General features: G+C 40.8%; 1 protein-coding gene across 1 annotated transcript; it reads right to left on the reverse strand.

The window, feature by feature from the left end:
- Window positions 1-771: 771 nt before the first annotated feature.
- LOC137095674 (carcinoembryonic antigen-related cell adhesion molecule 3-like) lies at window positions 772-14,930 on the reverse strand. Its single transcript, XM_067462450.1, has 4 exons — window positions 14,600-14,930; window positions 8,863-8,992; window positions 1,108-1,161; window positions 772-829 (listed from the first exon to the last, which is right to left on the reverse strand). The coding sequence occupies exons 1-4, from the start codon at window positions 14,928-14,930 to the stop codon at window positions 772-774; spliced, it is 573 nt and encodes a 190-aa protein (XP_067318551.1).
- Window positions 14,931-15,228: the final 298 nt, after the last annotated feature.

The raw sequence follows: 15,228 nt of genomic DNA on the forward strand, positions 1-15,228 counted from the left end.
GAAGGAAGGAAGGAAGGAAGGAAGGAAGGAAGGAAGGAAGGGGAATTTGGGGAGAGAAGAGAAAGGGAGGAAAGAAAAGAAAAGAAAGAAAAGGAAGTCTGGAAGTCAAGAGCAAAGGAAGGAAGGAAAGAGATAAGAGAGGGAAGAAAGGAGAGAAAGAGGAAGGAAAATAAAAAGGGAGGAGGAAGGAAAGAGGAAGAGAAGGAAGGAGGAGAGAAGGAAAGAAAAAGGGAAGGGAGGAAAGACGGAGCAAAGGGAGAAGAGAAAGAAGGAGAGAAAGAGGGAGGGAAGGAAAGAAAGAGAAGGAAGGATGGGAGCAAAAAACTAAGGAAGGAAGAAAGGAAAGAAGAAAAGGAAATGAAGGAAGGAGTGAAAGAAGGAGAGAAAGAGGGAGAGGAGGTCGGCCACAGCAACGCATGGCAGGTAAAGCTAGTATCTGATAAATGAACATCTGGAACAGTGGTTCTCTCAACCTGTGGGTCTCCAGGTGTTTTGGCCTACAACTCCCAGGAATCCCAGTCAGTTTACCAGCTGTTAGGAATTCTGGGAGTTGAAGTCCAAAAACATCTGGGGACCCCAGGTTGAGAACCACTGATCTGGAAGATGGAATAACATAACTGGGATGTGTCAAATTCACTCAAAATGCGAAAAGATTGCTTTTTTGTGTGTGTGAAGAGAGGAACTTTCCAAAATACCTCTTCAAGGATGCTGGGACACGTAGTCCAACGAAAGAAGAGAAGGAAGGAAGTGGCTTTGTTTATGAGGCGCTACTCACTTGGGTTGCGACTTGTGGCCTTCGTTGATACTGGGCCGATATGGAGTCGCGGTTCTGTAGGAAGAAGAAGGGAAATGTGAGAAAGAGACTACAAGTCCCAGCATCCCCTTCTGCCCAGAGAACCAGAGCCACTGCTAATTATTTATTATATTACATTATTATTTATATCTTATAAACAAACATAGGAAGATGGAACAGTATAGTGGGGATGAGTCAAACTCACTCAAAACACAAAAAGATTCCTTTTTGGGAATCTTCAAGGATGCTGGGACATGTAGTCCAATGAAAGAGGAGAAGGAAGGAAGTGGCTTCATATATGAGACGCTACTCACTTGGGTTGCGCCTGGTGGCCTTCGTGGAGACTGAGTCGATATGGAGTCGTGACTCTGTAGGAAGAAGAAGGGAAATGTGGGGAGGAGACTACAAGTCCCAGCATCCCCTTCCACCCAGAGTCCCAATACACTGAAAGAGACCCCAAGTCCAATCAGATTCCGACAGATGTATGTCTTTGACCAAATTGATTTGTGGATCATGGGAGTTGTAGTCCAAAAAAGTAACTTCCCTATGTTCTTCTGCCCCTCTTTCATTCTAATAGGCCCATTTTTTATTTTTTATTTTCAATTTTTAGGCCTGTTTCCAGGGTTATTTGTGGTGCTGATTCAGAAAATTGCATTGGATAGACCACATCAGCCCTAGATTACTAAATATGGTTTTCTGTTAGTGAGCAGATGGCAATTACTGAGTGGCATACGCACTGTATCAGAGACTAGAGGTGATGTGGTCTATCCAATGCAATTTTGTGAATTAGCTGATGTGGTCTATCCAATGTAATTTTCTGAATCAGCTTATGTGGTCTATCCAATCCAATTTTGTGAATCAGTTGATGTGGTCTATCCAATACAATTTTCTGAATCTGCCGATGTGGTCTATCCAATACAATTTTCTGAATCTGCTGATGTGGTCAGTCCAATGCAATTTTCTGAATCTGCTGATGTGGTCTATCCAATGCAATTTTCTGAATCAGCTGATGTGGTCTATCCAATGCAATTTTCTGAATCAACTGATGTGGTCTATCCAATGCAATTTTCTGAATCTGCCGATGTGGTCTATCCAATGCAATTTTCTGAATCAGCTGATGTGGTCCATACAATGCAATTTTCTGAATCTGCCAATGTGGTCTATCCAATGCAATTTTCTGAATCTGCCGATGTGGTCTATCCAATACAATTTTCTGAATCAGAGGATGTGGTCTATCCAATGCAATTTTCTGAATCAACTGATGTGGTCTATCCAATGCAATTTTCTGAATCTGCCGATGTGGTCTATCCAATGCAATTTTCTGAATCTGCTGATGTGGTCTATCCAATGCAATTTTTTGTCAGCAACCCAAATAACCAAACCAAATCTAAAGTTGACCAAAAACCAACAAGTAAAAATGGATTCGTAAGCCTCTTTGTACTAATGCTGGAGAGTGGTCCCTGGTCTAAAAAAAGGTTGGGGACCACTGGCATAGAAAAACAAACCCCCTCTATCTTCTATACACACAATAAAAGTGAAAATATGTATGTGTATATGGACAGTGTGTCCACTTTCCCAGACAGGCACAAATAGATATAGCTCCCCTTATGCAGGAAACACTAATGGCCCACCCTCCAATGACATTGCAGGTTCTAGTGAGTGCCATGAACATGTCCAAGAGCCCTGCCAATGTCCTCCACCAACACCACACTGCCCACCACCCAAGGGAAGGCTTTCATTTGGGGACCATTTCATCTTAGATTTTACGTATTTCCTCCACAACAGGCATCCCAGTGTTTCTGACTCTCTCCATTGGTGTGGAATTTGCATGGCCCCGCCCACTGCCTCTCCCAAAACCCTTTCCTATTCTTTTCCATGGCACACAGCAAACAAAGGAATCAAACAGGAACTGAACATACTAGAGACGTTTGGGGAGAATTCACAGCGATTTATAGGAATTGTAGGTCCTGGGATGTATAGTTCACCTGCAGTCTAAGAACTGCACTCTGAACTCCTCCAGCAATGGACCTGGAACTAATTTGGCACATAGAACCCCCATGACTAACATAACATACTGGAGGTCTTTGCAGGGGGGGGGGGGGGGGAATTATAGGAGTTGTAGTTCACCTACATCCAGGATGCATTATAAACCCAAACAAGGATGGATATGGACCAAACTTGACATGCATACCCAATATACCCAAATTTGAATACTGATGGGTTTTGTAGGAAATTGGCCTGGGCACATTTTGGAGTTGTAGGTACTGGGATGTATAGTTCACCTGTAATCGATGAGCACTATGAAGTCCACCAAGTATGGAATTGGACCAAATTTGGCATACAGGCCTCCCCCCGCCCGTGACCAGTAAAAAAATAGTGGAGGGCTTTGGGGACAATGTATTTTATTTGGGGGAGTTGTAGTTCACCTAGATCCAGAGAACACTGTGAATCAAAACCCAGATCCAACCCAAAATGATGGATACAGACCAAACTTGGCATACGTACTTGATATGCCAAAATTTGATTCCTGGAGGGCTTTGGGGGAAACTGAACTTCCTTTCTGGGAGTTGTAGTTCACCCACAACCAGAGAAACGGTGACCTCCACCAATTATGGATCTGGACCAAACTTGGCATGCATACCCAATATACCCAAATTCAAATACTGATGGGTTTTGAGGGAAATTGGCCTGGGCGCATTTTGCAGTTGTAGGTACTGGGATGTATAGTTCACCTGCAATCGATGAGCACTCTGAAGTCCACCAAGTATGGAATTGGACCAAATTTGGCTTACAGACCTACCTCCATGACCAGTAAAAAACATACTGGAGGGTTTTGGGGACAATGTACTTGATTTGGGGGAGTTGTAGTTCACTTATATCCAGAGAATACTGTGAATCAAAACCCAGATCCAACCCAAATGATGGATATGGACCAAACTTGGCATACGTACTTGATATGCCAAAATTTGATTCCTGGGGGGCTTTGGGTGGAAACTGACCTTCCTTTCTGGGAGTTGTAGTTCACCCACAACCAGAGAAATTGTTACCTCCACCGATTATGGACGTGGACCAAACTTGGCACACAGAACCCCCTTGACTAACTCAACCTACTAGAGGGGTTGGAGGGGACCCACTCACCATAGTGGGATATGTAGTTTACCCTACAGCCAGAGAGCACACTGAACCCCAACAAGGATGTATCTAGAGCAAACTTTCCCAACATAACAATCTTTAAGTACTGATGAAGTTTCTTGGGGTTGACCTGGCATGATGGGAGTTGTAGTTCACCCACAACCTTATGCATTTTGGACAATTAAAAAACTGGATTTTTCAAATAACTTGGGTAATGCTGTGTAACCAAGCTAATTAAATAATAAGGCCGTTAAATGAAAGTGAGAGATGCCCTAATTTTTGAGTAACTTCTACAGAAAGTAACTTAGCAACCTACTTGCTTCCGGAAGGATGAGGGGAGCCCGGAATTTCATCAATGCTAAGGAAACAAAGAGGAAAAGTCAGGATTGTGTGTGTTTTTGGGGACACACAAAACACACAATAAGGCTTACATTGGAGAAGTGATGCAATTTGGGGCCACTCAAACCACCACGGGAGTTGTAGTTTGCACTCTTAAGACTGGGAAGGCTCCAGACCTTGGGAAAACTACAACTCTCACGATGCCGTGGCAGCCAAAAGTGGTCTCAAACTGTGTCAATTATATCCTGATGACTATTAGTCATTTCTTTGGGCGTATCAGGAGGCAGAGACAAGGGTTTCCGGTGGTTTCGGTCCAAAAGGGATTCTGCGCAGAATAACACTATATCACGAAAATTGTAAAGTATTCCGTTCCTGGTTTGGAAGTGTTATTTCCCATTTAATTGTGCAGTCCTTACTTCGAAAGTCATTGTTCCACCCCAGAAATTTCATTTTTGTGGCACAAACTAGGTTGAATTGGTTGAGACCCAATGAAAGACTATAGCAAAATATTGCCATGACATGATATCCTTCTGTATCTATCTATATCTAATCAATATCTACATTTATATCTTATCTATATCTATATATCCATATCCTTATCCATATATCTATATATCCATATCCATATAGATATAGATAAGATATATATAGATATAGATTGGATATAGATAAGATCTTATCAATATCTATATATCCACATCCTTATCCATATATCTATATATCCATATCTATATAGATATAGATAAGATATATATAGATATAGATTGGATATAGATAAGATCTTATCAATATCTATATATCCACATCCTTATCCATATATCTATATATCCATATCTATATAGATATAGATAAGATATATATAGATATAGATTGGATATAGATAAGATCTTATCAATATCTATATATCCACATCCTTATCCATATATCTATATATCCATATCCATATAGATATAGATAAGATATATATAGATATAGATTGGATATAGATAAGATCTTATCAATATCTATATATCCACATCCTTATCCATATATCTATATATCCATATCTATATAGATATAGATAAGATATATATAGATATAGATTGGATATAGATAAGATCTTATCAATGTCTATATATCCACATCCTTATCCATATATCTATATATCCATATCCATATAGATAAGATATATATAGATATAGATTGGATATAGATAAGATCTTATCGATATCTATATATCCATATCATTATCCATATATCTATATATCCATATCCATATAGATAAGATATAGATAGATTGGATATAGATATAGATAAGATTATCATATCTAGATCTATATCTATCTTATCTAATCTATCCTATCGATATCTATATTTATATCTTATCTATGTCAATATATATTTAATTTATATCTATATCTATATATCTTGTCTGTATCTGTATCTTGATCTGTATCTATCTATATCTAATCTATATATTTATCTTATCTATATCTATATATCCATATCCAGATCTCTATATCTATATATCCATATCCTTATCTATATATCTATATATCCATATCCATATAGATATAGATAAGATATATAGAGATATAGATTGGATATAGATAAGATCTTATCGATATCTATATATCCATATCCTTATCCCTATATCTATATATCCATATCCATATAGATAAGATATAGATAGATTGGATATAGATATAGATAAGATTATCATATCTAGACCTATATCCATCTTATCTATCTTATCGATATCTTATCTATGTCGATATATATTTAATTTATATCTATATCTATATATCTTGTCTGTATCTGTATCTTGATCTGTTTCTATCTATATCTAATCTATATATTTATCTTATCTATATCTATATATCCATATCCTTATCCATATATCTATATATCCATATCCATATAGATAAGATATAGATAGATTGGATATAGAAATAGATAATATTATCATATCTAGACCTATATCCATCTTATCTATCTTATCGATATCTATATTTATATCTTATCTATATATATTTAATTTATATCTATATATATCTTGTCTGTAATTGTATCTTGATCTGTATCTATCATCTAATCTATATCTATATTTATCTTATCTATATCTATATATCCATATCCTTATCCATATATCTATATATCCATATCCATATAGATATAGATAAGATATATATAGATTGGATATAGATATAGATAAGATTATCATATCTAGATCTATATCCATCTTATCTATCTTATCGATATCTTATCTATATTGATATATATTTAATTTATATCTATATCTATATATCTTGTCTGTATCTGTATCTTGATCTGTATCCATCTACATCTAATCTATATCTATATTTATCTTATCTATATCTATATATCCATATCCATATCTCTATATCCATATAGAGATAAGATATATATAGGTATAGATAGGATATAGATAAGATTATCTATCCTATCTAGATCTATATCTATCTTATCTATATGGATATATAGATAAGATAAATATAGATATAGATTAGATGTAGATAGATACAGATCAAGACACAGATACAGACAAGATATATAGATATAGATAAGATATAGATACCTAAATCTTATCTATATCTGTATCAGATATAGATCTATATCTATATCTTATCTAGATCTATATCTGATACAGATATAGATAAGATTTAGGTATCTATATATCTTATCTATATCTATATATCTTGTCTGCATCTGTATCTTGATCTGTATCCATTGACATCTAATCTATATCTATATTTATTTTATCTATATATCCATATCCATATCTCTATATCCATATAGAGATAGATAAGATATATATATAGGTATAGATTGGATATAGATAAGATTATCTATCATATCTAGATCTATATCTATCTTATCTATATCCATATCTAAGATATAGATCTAGATAAGATCTATATCTATATCTATATCTCATCTACATCTATATCTGATACAGATATAGATAAGATTTAGGTATCTATATCTTATCTATATCTATATATCTTGTCTGTATCTGTATAGATATAGATAAGATATAAATATAGATATAGATAAGCTATTTAACCTCAGCAGACTGAAAGCCAAAATCAAGGTCACATCAACATCTGTTATAGAACTCCAGTATGCTGATGACAACGTCATCTGTGCGCATTCAGAAGAAGACCTACAAGCCACTCTAAACAACTTTGCAGAAGCATACGAGAAGCTCGGCCTGTCATTAAACATCAAGAAAACCAAAGTGCTCTTCCAGCAGTCCCCAGCCAATCCCTCTCCAATGCCAGCGATACAGCTTCATGGTGTAACATTAGAAAATGTGGACCATTTCCACTCCCTAGAATCATAGAATCAAAGAGTTGGAAGAGACCTCATGGGCCATCCAGTCCAACCCCATTCTGCCAAGAAGCAGGAATATTGCATTCAAATCACCCCTGACAGATGGCCATCCAGCCTCTGTTTCAAAGCTTCCAGAGAAGGAGCCTCCACCACACTCTGGGGCAGAGAGTTCCACTGCTGAACGGCTCTCACAGTCAGGAAGTTCTTCCTAATGTTCAGATGGAATCTCCTCTCTTGTAGTTTGAAGCCATTGTTCCATTGCGTCCTAGTCTCCAGGGAAGCAGAAAGGAAGCTTGCTCCCTCCTCCTCCCTGTGGCTTCCTCTCACATATTTAGACATGGCTATCATGTCTCCTCTCAGCCTTCTCTTCTTCAGGCTAAACATGCCCAGCTCCTTAAGCCTCTCCTCATAGGGCTTGTTCTCCAGACCCTTGATCATTTCAGTCACCCTCCCTATGACATATTCCCTTCTCATATTTATTCATGGCTATCATATCTCCTCCCAGCCTTCTCTTCTTCAGGCTCAACATGCCCAGCCCCTTAAACCGCTCCTCATAGGGCTTGTTCTCCAGACCCTTGATCATTTAGTCACCCTCCCTATGACATATTCCCTTCTCATATTTATTCATGGCTATCATATCTCCTCCCATCCTTCTCTTCTTCAGGCTAAACATGCCCAGCTCCTTTAGCTGCTCCTCATAGGGCTTGTTCTCCAGACCCTTGATCCTTTGAGTCGCCCTCCTTTGGACACATTCCAGCTTAGAGTCAATATCTCTCCTCAATTGTGGTGCCCAGAATTGGACACAATATTCCAGGTGTGGTCTAACCAAAGCAGAATAGAGGGGTAGCATTACTTCCTTAGATCTAGACACTATCCCTTGGCGGACACCTCTCCACCAAAGTCAACATCGACACCGAAATTCAACACCGCCTGAGCTCTGCGAGTGCAGCATTTTCCCCAATGAAGCAGAGAGAGTTTGAGGACCGGGACATCCATTAAGATGATAATGATAATAATAATAATAATAATAATAATAATAATTATTATTATTATTATTATTATAATTATTATATAATTATATAATATATAATAATATATAATAATATATAATAATATATTATAATAATATATAATATATATTATATATATAATATATAATAATATATAATATTAATATAATAATAATTATATTATTATTATTATTATTATTATTATTATTATTATTTGGATTTTTTTAAATCCCTGAATAAACACTACCTTACCTGTCGACAGTACTGGCTGTCTGGAAGACCACGAGCCCGACAAAAAAGCTGAGGCCGACGAAGCAGGCAACGATGACCCCGATGGTGGCTACCGGAGAGAGGCCTGTTCTTGGCTCAAATCCCAGTTTATCTGGAAGCCAAAATGGGGGGGGGGGGGGGGGGACGGACAATATTAGACTATTCAGAGGTTAGGTTCTTGTGGGGTTTTTCAGGCTATAGAGCCATGTTCTAGAGGCATTTCTCCTGACGTTTCGCCTGCATCTATGGCAAGCATCCTCAGAGGTAGTGAGGTGAGGATGCTTGCCATAGATGCAGGCGAAACGTCAGGAGAAATGCCTCTAGAACATGGCTCTATAGCCCGAAAAAACCCACAAGAACCTAGTGATTCCAGCCATGAAAGCCTTCGACAATACATTATTCAGAGGTTGAATCCCGGTGCTATTCATACAAATGGGGTGGGCACATGACAGGCAACAGCAGGCAAAGGGAGCAGGCAAAAACCGTCAAACGAATACTATTTCAGCTAGCTAGAATTGCCTTGGCTCAACGTGATGCAATCCTGGGAGTGTTTAGCCTTTTCTGCCATTCAATGCAGAGAGTTGCCAGATGTTCAAGCTGGGTTTAGAAAAGGCAGAGGAACAAGAGACCAAATTGCCAATATCCGCTGGATAATGGAGAAAGGCAGGGAGTTTCAGAAAAACATCTACTTCTGCTTCATTGACTATTCTAAAGCCTTTGACTGTGTGGATCATCATAAATGGTGGCAAGTTCTGGGTGGGATGGGCATCCCAAGCCCCCTTCCCTCTCTCCTGAGGAATCTGTCCAAGGACCAAGGAGCCACAGTCAGAACTGACCACGGAACAGGAGACGGGTTCAAGGTTGGGAAAGGCGTCCGGCAAGGCTGCATCCTCTCACCCAACCTTTTGAACTTGTATGCAGAACACATCATGCGAGGATGTGCGGGGCTGGATGAATGCAAAGCTGGGGAGAAAATGGCTGGAAGAAACATTCACAACCTCAGATATGCAGATGACACCACTCTGATGGCCGAAAGCGAGGAGGAGCTGAGGAGCCTTCTCATCAAGGTGAAAGAAGAAAGCGCAAAAGCCGGGTTGCAGCTAAACGTCAAAAAAACCAAGATTATGGCAACAAGAATGATTGACAACTGGGAAATAGAGGGAGAAAACGTGGAGGCCGTGACAGGGTTTGTATTTCTAGGCGCAAAGATGAGTGCAGATGCAGACTGTGGCCAGGAAATCAGGAGACGCTTCCTTCTTGGGAGGAGAACAATGTCCAGTCTCGATCAAAGAGTGAAGAGTAGAGACATCAGACTGGCAACCAAGATCCATTGCCTAGTCCAAGCCATGGTCTTCCCTGTAGTCGCCTATGGATGTGAGAGCTGGACCTTCGGGAAGGCTGAGCCAAGGAAGAGAGATGCTTTTGAGCTGTGGTGCTGGAGGAAAGTCCTGAGAGTGCCTTGGACTGCGAGAAGATCCAACCAGTCCATCCTCCAGGAAAGAAAGCCCGGCTGCTCACTGGAGGGAAAGATACTAGAGACAAAGTGGAAGTCCTTTGGCCACATCCTGAGGAGACAGCAAAGCCTGGAGAAGGGAATGATGCTGGGGAAAGTGGAAGGAAAAAGGAAGAGGGGCCGACCAAGGACAAGATGGATGGATGGCATCCTTGAAGTGACTGGACTGACCTTGAGGGAGCTGGGGGTGGTAATGGCCGACAGGGAGCTCTGGCGTGGGCTGGTCCATGAGGTCACGAAGAGTCGGAGACGACTGAACGAATGAACAACAACAACAAGAATTGCCTTGTCTCAACGTGATGCAATCCTGGGAGTCTTTAGCCTTTTCTGCCATTCAATGCACACTACAGCTCCCAGGATTCCATAAGGGTTCAAGTGCATCCAGTCGGCACTGCATTGGTGTGCAATGTGACATATTATGTTTGTTTACGTTCCTACTTTTGGTTACTGTCTATTTTTCTGGCTTTGAGTGTTTGCCATTTTTGATGGAAACCACCCTAAGTCCCTTCAGGAAGGCATTATTATTATTATTATTATTATTATTATTATTATTATTCATACCCAAAGTGTTGTAACTCAGCGTGTGTATATACATACACAAAACACATACACAGAAAGGGGGGAAGAAGGAAGGAAAAGAGAAGGAGGGAGAGAAGGAGGCAAAGAAGGAGGGAAGGAGAGAAAGAAGGAAAAAAGAAGGGTAGAGAAGGAAGGAGAGAAGGAGGGAGAGAAAGAGAAAGAAAGAGGCAAAGAAGGAGGGAAGGAGAGAAAGAAGGAAAAAAGAAGGGTAGAGAAGGAAGGAGAGAAGGAGGGAGAGAAAGAGAAAGAAAGAGGGAAAGAAGAGGGAAGGAGAGAAAGAGGGAAAGAAAGAAGGGTAGAGAAAGAAGGAGAGAAATAAAAAGGGAAAGAAGAAGGGAAGAAGGAGGGAAGGAAAAAAGAAGGGTAGTAAAGGAAGGGAGGAGAGAAGGAGGGAGAGAAAAAGAGAAAGAAAGAAAGAGGGAAAGAGGGAATGTTTTCATTCTTCCTTTCCTTAAGGAAGAAAGAAGGTGGAAGGAGAGAAAGAAGGAAAGAAAGAAGGGTAGAGAAGGAAGGAAGGAGAGAAGGAGGGAGAGAAAGAAAGAGGGAAAGAGGAAAAGAAAGAAGGTGGAAGGAGAGAAAGAAGGAAAGAAGGGTAGAGAAGGAAGGAAGGAGAGAAGGAGGGAGAGAAAGAAAGAGGGAAAGAGGAAAAGAAAGAAGGTGGGAGGAGAGAAATAAGGAAAGAAGGGTAGAGAAGGAAGGAAGGAGAGAAGGAGGGAGAGAAAGAGAGAAAGAAAGAGGGAAAGAGGGAAAGAAAGAAGGTGGAAGGAGAGAAATAAGGAAAGAAGGGTAGAGAATGAAGGAAGGAGAGAAGGAGGAAGAGAAAGAGAGAAAGAAAGAGGGAAAGAGGAAAGGAAAGAAGGTGGAAGGAGAGAAAGAAGGCAAGAAAGAAGGGTAGAGAAGGAAGGAAGGAGAGAATGAAAGAGGGAAAGAAGAAGGGAAAGAGGAAAAGAAAGAAGGCGGAAGGAGAGAAATAAGGAAAGAAAGAAGGGTAGAGAAGGAAGGAGAGAAGGAGGGAGAGAAAGAAAGAGGGAAAGAGGAAAAGAAAGAAGGTGGAAGGAGAGAAAGAAGGAAAGTAGGGTAGAGAAGGAAGGAAGGAGAGAAGGAGGGAGAGAAAGAAAGAGGGAAAGAGGAAAAGAAAGAAGGTGGGAGGAGAGAAATAAGGAAAGAAGGGTAGAGAATGAAGGAAGGAGAGAAGGAGGGAAAGAAAGAAAGAGGGAAAGAGGAAAAGAAAGAAGGTGGAAGGAGAGAAAGAAGGAAAGAAGGGTAGAGAATGAAGGAAGGAGAGAAGGAGGAAGAGAAAGAGAGAAAGAAAGAGGGAAAGAGGAAAGGAAAGAAGGTGGAAGGAGAGAAAGAAGGCAAGAAAGAAGGGTAGAGAAGGAAGGAAGGAGAGAATGAAAGAGGGAAAGAAGAAGGGAAAGAGGAAAAGAAAGAAGGCGGAAGGAGAGAAATAAGGAAAGAAAGAAGGGTAGAGAAGGAAGGAAGGAGAGAAGGAGGGAGAGAAAGAGAGAAAGAAAGAGGGAAAGAGGAAAAGAAAGAAGATGGAAGGAGAGAGAGAAGGAAAGAAAGAAGGGTAGAGAAGGAAGGAAGGAGAGAATGAAAGAGGGAAAGAAGAAGGGAAAGAAGGAGGAAAGGAACGAAAGAAGGGTAGAGAAGGAAGGAAGGAGAGAAGGAGGGAGAGAAAGAGAGAAAGAAAGGGAAAGAAGAAGGGGAAAAGGAGGGAAGGAGAGAATGAAAGAAGGAAAGAAAGAAGGGTAGAGACAGAAGGAAGGAGAGAAGGAGGGAGAGAAAGAGAGAAAGAAAGAGGGAAAGAGGAAAAGAAAGAAGGTGGAAGGAGAGAAAGAAGGAAAGAAAGAAGGGTAGAGAAGGAAGGAAGGAGAGAAGGAGGGAGAGAAAGAAAGAGGGAAAGAGGAAAAGAAAGAAGGTGGAAGGAGAGAAATAAGGAAAGAAGGGTAGAGAAGGAAGGAAGGAGAGAAGGAGGGAGAGAAAGAGAGAAAGAAAGAGGGAAAGAGGAAAAGAAAGAAGGTGGAAGGAGAGAAAGAAGGAAAGAAAGAAGGGTAGAGAAGGAAGGAAGGAGAGAAGGAGGGAGAGAAAGAAAGAAGGAAAGAGGAAAAGAAAGAAGGTGGAAGGAGACAAATAAGGAAAGAAGGGTAGAGAATGAAGGAAGGAGAGAAGGAGGGAAAGAAAGAAAGAGGGAAAGAGGAAAAGAAAGAAGGTGGAAGGAGAGAAAGAAGGAAAGAAGGGTAGAGAAGGAAGGAAAGAGAAAAGGAGGGAGAGAAAGAAAGAGGGAAAGAGGAAAAGAAAGAAGGTGGAAGGAGAGAAAGAAGGAAAGAAGGGTAGAGAGGGAAGGAAGGATAGAAGGAGGGAGAGAAAGAAAGAAAGAAAGAGGGAAAGAGGAAAAGAAATAAGGAAAGAAGGGTAGAGAAGGAAGGAAGGAGAGAAGGAGGGAGAGAAAGAGAGAAAGAAAGAGGGAAAGAGGGAAAGAAAGAAGGTGGAAGGTGAGAAAGAAGGAAAGAAAGAAGGGTAGAGAAGGAAGGAAAGAGAAAAGGAGGGAGAGAAAGAAAGAGGGAAAGAGGAAAAGAAAGAAGGTGGAAGGAGAGAAAAAAGGAAAGAAGGGTAGAGAAGGAAGGAAGGAGAGAAGGAGGAAGAGAAAGAGAAAGAAAGAGGGAAAGAGGAAAAGAAAGAAGGTGGAAGGAGAGAAAGAAGGAAAGAAAGAAGGGTAGAGAAGGAAGGAAGGAGAGAAAGAAAGAGGGAAAGAGGGAAAGAAAGAAGGTGGAAGGAGAGAAAGAAGGAAAACAAGAAGGGTAGAGAAGGAAGGAGAGAATGAAAGAGGGAAAGAAGAAGGGAAAGAAGGAGGGAAGGAGAGAAAGAAGGAAAGAAGAAGGGTAGAGAAGGAAGGAAGGAGAGAAAGAAAGAGGGAAAGAGGAAAAGAAAGAAGGTGGAAGGAGAAAAAGAAGGGTAGAGAAGGAAGGAAGGAGAGAAAGAGGGAGAGAAAGAGAGAAAGAAAGGGAAAGAAGAAGGGAAAGAAGAAGGGAAGGAGAGAATGAAAGAAGGAAAGAAAGAAGGGTAGAGACAGAAGGAAGGAGAGAAGGAGGGAGAGAAAGAGAGAAAGAGAGAAAGAAAGAGGGAAAGAGGAAAAGAAAGAAAGTGGAAGGAGAGAAAGAAGGAAAGAAGGATAGAGAAGGAAGGAGGGAGAGAAGGAGGGAGAGAAAGAGAGAAAGAAAGAGGGAAAGAGGGAAAGAAAGAAGGTGGAATGAGAGAAAGAAGGAAAGAAGGGTAGAGAAGGAAGGAAGGAGAGAAGGAGGGAGAGAAAGAGAGAAAGAAAGAGGGAAAGAGGAAAAGAAAGAAGGTGGAAGGAGAGACAGAAGGAAAGAAGGGTAGAGAAGGAAGGAAGGAGAGAAGGAGGGAGAGAAAGAAAGAGGGAAAGAGGGAAAGAAAGAAGGTGGAAGGAGAGAAAGAAGGAAAGAAAGAAGGGTAGAGAAGGAAGGAAGGAGAGAATGAAAGAGGGAAAGAAGAAGGGAAAGAAGGAGGGAAGGAGAGAAAGAAGGAAAGAAAGAAGGGTAGAGAAGGAAGGAAGGAGAGAAAGAGGGAGAGAAAGTCGGGAGTAGAACCGTGTTCCTGATTCCTTACCCAGGACCAGCAAGGCCGTCACGCCCACATACATAGTGTTGTTGAAGGAGATCTTCTCCACACGGTAGAAGTTGCTGTCCCAAAGGCTGAGGTTCCGGACATGGAGCTTGCAATCACTGTCAATGCTCTCCCGGCCCGTGTAGCCATCTTTGAAGGTCACGGTAGAGTTGAAGGGCAGGAACTCCATGATCTCGAAGTAGCGGTACTTGTCTCCCCGGAACCACCTGCAGGAGAAGAGGTTCCTCCGCGAGCCCCCCGGGATCAGGACCACGTTCTCCCCGACCTTCACCGAGTGCGGCTCGTTTTTAATCCCCACGGTGATGTTCGTCATGATGGACGGCTGGGCGACGCACGAAGGACTCAGGAGGTGGGCTTGGGTGGGGAAGAGAGGGGCGTTGGGGTCCGGCGGAGACCCTCCAAAGAGATCCACAAAACAGCACCCTTGTTTTTTCAAAATGCTACTAGACTACTGCAATGCACACAACCTGGGGCTGCCCTTGGAAACTGCCCATTTTGCAGTACTGTTCTTAGACCACTGCAGTGCACTCTATGTGGGTCTGCCCTCAGAAAATAAACTGTGATTAAACTACTGAAGTACTGTTATTAGATTACTGCAATGCACTTTACAT

This window comes from Anolis sagrei, chromosome Y (genome assembly GCF_037176765.1).
Source record: "Anolis sagrei isolate rAnoSag1 chromosome Y, rAnoSag1.mat, whole genome shotgun sequence".
Lineage (NCBI taxonomy): Eukaryota > Metazoa > Chordata > Lepidosauria > Squamata > Dactyloidae > Anolis > Anolis sagrei.